The following is a 5,957-nucleotide window of genomic DNA, read 5'->3' on the forward strand; positions in this document are numbered from 1 at the left end:
GAGTCTGGGGCAAGGGGCAAGGTTCTTGCCATTCAGATTGCACTGTGATTTGGTGTTTCTCACCTTGCAGGTACAGGTGAGGTCTGTCCAATGGCGGCGGCGGCGGCAGCAGCGGCAGCGGCAGCGGCAGCAGCGGCAGCCCCTCCCACAGCTGTGGGCTCCCTCTCAGGGGCCGAGGGGGTGCCTGTGAGCTCTCAGCCACTTCCCTCCCAGCCCTGGTGAGCTCCAAGTTGGTGGGGGGGAGAGGGGAGAATGGAGGCAAGTCCCTTGGTACCATCTCCTCTTCCCCTCTCTCTTCCCACCAATTCCTCACTATTTCCCCCATCAACCAAGGAGCCTCCAGAAGGAAAGGAGGAAGAAGTGTTTTTCTTAGGGGAAGTCGCTAGGTTTTAATGATTTGTTTCTCCTGCTCCTCTCTTCTCCCTATCAGACCTGACCCCACACACACCTGTCCCCTCGGTTGTGTTGAGGCCCCCTGGACAGTGGGCAGGGGTGGCAGAGGACAGGAGTGGCCACTGCCCTCACCCCCCCTCCTCTCTGTAACCCCCTGCCCTGCCCTTCCAGGGATTTGTGAGCCTTTCCCTCGATGGTCCTTCTTGCTCTCCTCCTTCCAGTGTCCCCCTACTGTTTGCTGCCCCTCCCTGGGGAGTTGGTGCTTTTTTTTTTTTTCCAGGGGGAGGGAGGAGAGGAAGGAGGGAAATCAAAGATTCTGTCCCAGGCGGGGGGAAAGGTGAGATTTGAGGAGGGGCAGAAACAGGGAAGGCAGAGGTTATACTTTCATAAGGTGGGGTGGTTTGGGGTCAGGCCCTAAACATCATCCTGCTTGAGAATCTGTCAGGGGAAAACAAGTCAAGGGGAGCAAAAGAAGGAGCCACTAGGGCCAGAGGCAGGACAAGAGATGGAATCTTAGGGGGCCAGGGTAAATGGGGGGGATCCAGGGACTAGAGGTGCTTCCTGGGGGTGGGGGGAATGCAGCCACAGTGTCTCCCCCTTCCCTCTTCCACCCCAGCTCCATCCCTGGCCTTTTCTTTTCATCCCTCCCCCCACGACAGAAGCTGTGGCCCTGGCCATGTCATCGTGTTCCTGTGTCCCCTGCATGTTCCCCACCCTTCACCCCCTCCTTTTGCGCGGACCCCATTACAATAAATTTTAAATAAAAACCTGTCTCTGACTCAGTGAATGAATTGCTCTCACCAAGCCCCCTGTCCCCACCCCTAAGGGGATTCTTAGGCCTGTTGTCTGTCCCAGTCTGGCTCTGCCCTGTGCAGCTCTGGGGCTCTGGCTCCTTCCTCCCCAGAGGCAGTATCAGTGGCTGCAGTCCAGATTCAGGGTGGGGCTGAGGCTCCGGTGACTGTGGAGAGCACGTTCCAGGACTCCGGAGTCTCTGGGGAATACCCAGTCAGCACAGGCCCAGAATAGCCCCTGGAGGTTTGAAGAGGCCTGGGTCAGAAACCCAAACAGTTGTGGGACATAAATGCTGCTTTCCCCCATCCAGGCCGATTGCCTGCTGCTCAGCCAAATACCTGCACACTCTTAAGGCCCTGAGAGTTGATGGATGATGTAGCTGCGAAAACACTGGGCAACTCTGAGCCCTAAGACTGGGAACAATGAGGTTGAGAATAAAAACTGCACTTTTCCCCACTTGTTCTCTTCATTCTTGGTGTGGTCCAACCTGCTCTTACTCGGGCTCCTCTGCTGCAGCCCCCTCCTGCTGTTCCAGACTGCCCTTGCAGCCTCTACCCTGCCCCCTGCAATTCCCTTCCCAGTCCTTGCTCTGACCCTTACAAGGACCTTTTCTTGAGCCTTCCAGTACCCATTTCTGCTGCTGCTTCCTTGGGGGTAGAGGGACTTCCTGTCCGGCAGGCTCCCTTTTCTTGAAACCCCACCCCGGTCATCCTCTGCAGCCTCCCCGTCTTGCCTCACCTCCTCTTCTTTCTGCTTGTAGGAGTGCCTCCACCTGGTCCTGCCTGTCCCACTGGTCCTGTCTCCTCGCAGACCCCTCTCCGTTTCCCCCAACCCCCTGCCTCTGCCAGGACCCCCGGTGACCGTTGGCGGGAGGGGGCTGGGGCACGGGAAGGAGGCACCCCCAGGTGGCGCGCGGGGGAAGGGCCAGGGAGCGGCGCGAGTGGTCCCCCGGCCGGTTGCCCAGGTAACGCGGGGCCTGGCACGCGTGGCTCCCTCCGGCTGGCCGAGAGGGGCGGGAGGCGTGCAAGGGGCGGGGGCGGTGCGCGGCAGCGGAGCGTAGGGGAGGGGACCTGAGAGGAGGGGAGGAGGGGATGAGCAGAGGGGAGGGGAGACCCGCCGCCTCCCTCCCTCGCTGACTTGCTCCCTCCCGGGCTGCGGCTGCTGCAACCGCGGCGGTGGCGGTGGCGGCGGCGGCGGCGGCGGCAGCAGCGGGGGTGGGAGCAGCGGCAGCCGCCCCGCCTCCCACTCCCACCAGCACTCGCCCATCTCACCCCGGACCCAGGACGCCATCCAGCAGAGGCCCAGCGTGCTGCACAACACGGGCATGAAGAGCATTATCACCTCCGTGGAGCCCAGCACAGACGGGAATGGACTGAGGCTGCGGGTAGGAGTGGACGGACAGACAGCGGACGCCGGGAGGGCTGTACGGGAATTCGGGCGCCTGGCGGACTGGCTGGTGGTGCTGGGCGCACCACGCCAATGGGAGGAAGCGGCGCCGGTCCCCCGGGGGCGAGGAAGTCCCTGGGAGAGGGGCTGGGAAGGGGCTCAGAGGAGATGCCCAGGTCCCCCAGGGAGGGGCGCGGGCGTCTACGCCCCAAAGGCGCATCAAGCAAACCGCACCGCTGGGCGCCCAGGGAGGAAGGGAGGATGGATGCAGAGGGAGTGGAATGCGAGTTTCGGGGTTCTCTGCCCAGTCTGCCTATCGGAGTGCATGAGTCTCTGAACAGCTTGTTGATTTTGGGGTGCTGTGGTATCTACTAGGATCTGAGAGTCTGGATCTTGTTGGGTGGACCCAGGAAGAGACCATGGGGAGGATCCTGTTTACAAAAGGGTTCATCTTTCCAGGGCTCGCTAACCAGAAGACTGAGCAGAGCACTCCTCCCCAGAGATGTCCCACCCCAAAGCAAAGGAAACCCCAACTTTTCTTCCTTTCCCCAGAGGCAGCCCAAGGCTGGCCCTGAGATAGGAGCATTGCCCGCTTGGGCTGCAGTGCTGAGAGCTACCTCTTCCCTCCTCACACTAAGCCTGTCTCCTCCTCTTCCAGGATTTGCTGCTGTCTCTGCTGCTCTATCCTTCCCACAGAGGCCCTCTCCCCTCTCCTATCTCAAGATGGCAGCCAGCAGCTCTGAGGTCTCTGAGATGAAGGGGGTAGAGGAGGGTCCCCAGACCCAGGGAGGAGGGCCTGGCCATTCTGAAGCTGGAACTGGTCCTCCCCAGATCCCAGCTGGGGTCCCAGATGAGCCAGAGACCCTGCAGCCAGGCCTAGGCACCACTGGGGCCCCTGTGGACCCAGAGCCCAAGGCTGGGCTGGCTCCAGAAACCACAGAGATCCCAACCGTGGCCCCAGAAACAGCTCAGGCCAGAGACCTCAGCTCAAGCCCAGGAGGGGAATCAAAGGCCAACTCCAGCACCGAAGAAACATGCCAAGAGCTAGCATCCAAACCAGAAGTGAGCAAAGAGGCCACTGCAAACCAGGGGTCCAACCTGGAATCCGCAGCCCCACTTGAGCCAGCCTCAGAGCCTGCTCCCCAGCTGGACCCCCAGCTGGACCCCCAGCCAGACCCTCAGCCAGACCCCCAGCCAGCTTCCCAGCCCACCTCCAAGCCAGTCCTTCAGCCAGAGCCCCCTACCCAGGAGGACCCCACCTCTGAGGTCCTGACTGAGAACGTGGGAGAAAAGCAGGAGAATGGGGCAGTGGTTCCCCTGCAGGCTGGTGATGGTGATGGGGAAGAGGGTCCAGCCCCCCAGCCTCACTCACCACCCTCAACAAAAACCCCCCCAGCCAATGGGGCTCCACCCCGTGTGTTGCAGCAGCTGGTTGAGGAGGATAGACTAGGAAGGGCTCACAGTGGGCATTCAGGATCTCCCCGAGGTAGCCTGAGCCGCCACCCTAGTTCCCAGCTGGCAGGGTCTGGGGTGGAGGGGGGTGAAGGCACCCAGAAACCTCGGGACTACATCATCCTCGCCATCCTGTCCTGCTTCTGCCCCATGTGGCCTGTCAACATCGTGGCCTTCGCTTATGCCGTCATGGTGAGCCCCAAGGGACCCTGGCCCAGGCCTGCTGTGGCTCCCAGCTTCCTGCCAGTGCTGGGACAGAGCCCCAGGAGTAACCTTGCCTTCCCTCCCCTTTCTGCATGGACCTCACTTCCCAATTATAGGGCCTTTCCTTGCCTCTTCCTAGGATTGCACCTTCTGAGCCCTACCTCTTCAGGTGGGAGGGAAGTTGAGACATTTCACACAGCCTTACTGACCTGTGCCCTCCTCCTGCTGCCTCTCCAATCCCTTCCTCCCTTAACCACTGCTACCAACTGGCCTGTCTCCTCTGGACGACTCTCACACCTGATCCCGGCTGGGCTGGTGCCCCCACCCCTCACCCTAACCCCAGTCCCGGAACAGCCTGCAGCAGGGGGACGTGGATGGGGCTCAGCGTCTGGGTCGCGTGGCCAAGCTCTTAAGCATCGTGGCGCTGGTAGGGGGGGTCCTCATCATCATCGCCTCCTGCGTCATCAATTTAGGCGGTGAGTGGGGGTCTGGGACAGGCCGGGAGGAATGGAAGGGTTGGCAAGGGCAGCTTTACTAACCCCTGCCCCTGATCTCTCCTGTCTGTCCTCCCTACTTCTTTGTCTCTCCTTGTCTCCCCTCCCCCCCCCCAACTGTCTCTGTCTGCCCCTCCCTCTCCTCTCCCACAGTGTATAAGTGAGGGGCTCTGCCCTGCATTCCGAGACTATTTTTCCTGTTGGGAGCTGCCTTGGGCCCATCCTCCCCTGGGGGGAGCCCAATCCATGGCCCAGGCCCGCACCCATAGGGACCAAGGGAGCCTGAGCGGCCTTGTTTACAGCTTCTGTCCTGCTCCTGCATCCTGCCAGGCTCCTCTGCCAACCGTAGGCCTCCCTTCTCCCTGCACTGTTTCCAACTTCCCTGCACTCCTGCCTGCATCCCCTCCAGCCTCTTGGCTTCCCTCTCCCTGCACTTCTGGAAACCTCCTTGCACTTCTGGAAACCTCCCTGAACATCTCCCAAACTCTCTTTGCTCTCAGCCTCCCAGCATCTCTCCCCACCTTCCTGCACCACAACCTCCCGAGAATTTCCTGCACCTCAACCCTGGTCTCCCTTTCCCAACTTTCATTGTCTCAGCATCCTCCCTCATTCCTTTCTTCCTTCTCTCCTTATTCATCTCCCTTTCCCTCTCCACATCCTCCACCCCCTTCCTCTTCCTGCCTCCTCATCGCCCCTCAGCATCCTCTCCTCCACCCTCCTCCACCGTTCATTCTGCAAAAACTCCAGCACTTAGATCAGGCTGGGGGAGGGGAGCAGTGTCAGGAGAGGGCTCCCTAGCCCGGGCTCCGACTGTTCTCAGCTGGGACCACCCAGGTCCGGACGCCCCCATGGTGCATCGGGGTCGCAGCGCAGGCAAGCCAGGCCTCGTGTGGAGACTTGTGCAGGGGTGGCCAGTACTGTTCCGAACACGCACCTGGGAGAAGGGAGGGGCGCTGCTGTTGACCCTCCCCGGTCAGCCTGAGTTGACCTACCCCACCTGGGCTTTTTAAACCCAGTCAGAGAACTCGTTGGGGCTGGGGTCATTCACGTGCTTTGTAACGAAAAGAACCCCAAAAATAGGACCAAAGCTCCCAGCTGCAGGGAGCAAGGGAGGGGCAGAGAGGTCTATGATTATTTTTTAAGAGGACGAGAGAGGTTTGGGGGGCGGGGACCGAACCACAACGAGGTTCCGAGTTGGCGGGGTTTTTTTTCCCCATAAAAAAAGAAAAGTGTAGG

General features: G+C 60.7%; 2 protein-coding genes across 4 annotated transcripts in view; both read left to right on the top strand.

Annotated features, from left to right (window-relative positions):
* Positions 1 to 1,174, top strand: part of MAZ (MYC associated zinc finger protein) — a 5,042-nt gene extending 3,868 nt beyond the window's left edge. For 2 of the 3 annotated variants that reach the window (XM_007452743.1, XM_007452744.1), the window contains one exon: positions 71 to 1,174. In XM_007452743.1, the coding sequence (XP_007452805.1) occupies positions 71 to 222 (152 nt within the window). In that variant the 3' untranslated portion in view covers positions 223 to 1,174. The remainder of the gene's footprint in view (positions 1 to 70) is intronic. The other variant, XM_007452742.1, reaches the window with a different exon arrangement.
* Positions 1,175 to 3,294: 2,120 nt separating this feature from the next.
* PRRT2 (proline rich transmembrane protein 2) lies at positions 3,295 to 4,885 on the top strand. The gene is given in 4 exon segments (XM_007452745.1): positions 3,295 to 4,215; positions 4,571 to 4,724; positions 4,727 to 4,824; positions 4,826 to 4,885. Coding segments are annotated over 4 exon segments (1,233 nt in total).
* Positions 4,886 to 5,957: the final 1,072 nt, after the last annotated feature.

This window comes from Lipotes vexillifer, unplaced genomic scaffold, assembly GCF_000442215.2.
Source record: "Lipotes vexillifer unplaced genomic scaffold, Lipotes_vexillifer_v1.1 scaffold426, whole genome shotgun sequence".
In the NCBI taxonomy this organism is placed as follows: Eukaryota; Metazoa; Chordata; class Mammalia; order Artiodactyla; family Lipotidae; genus Lipotes; species Lipotes vexillifer.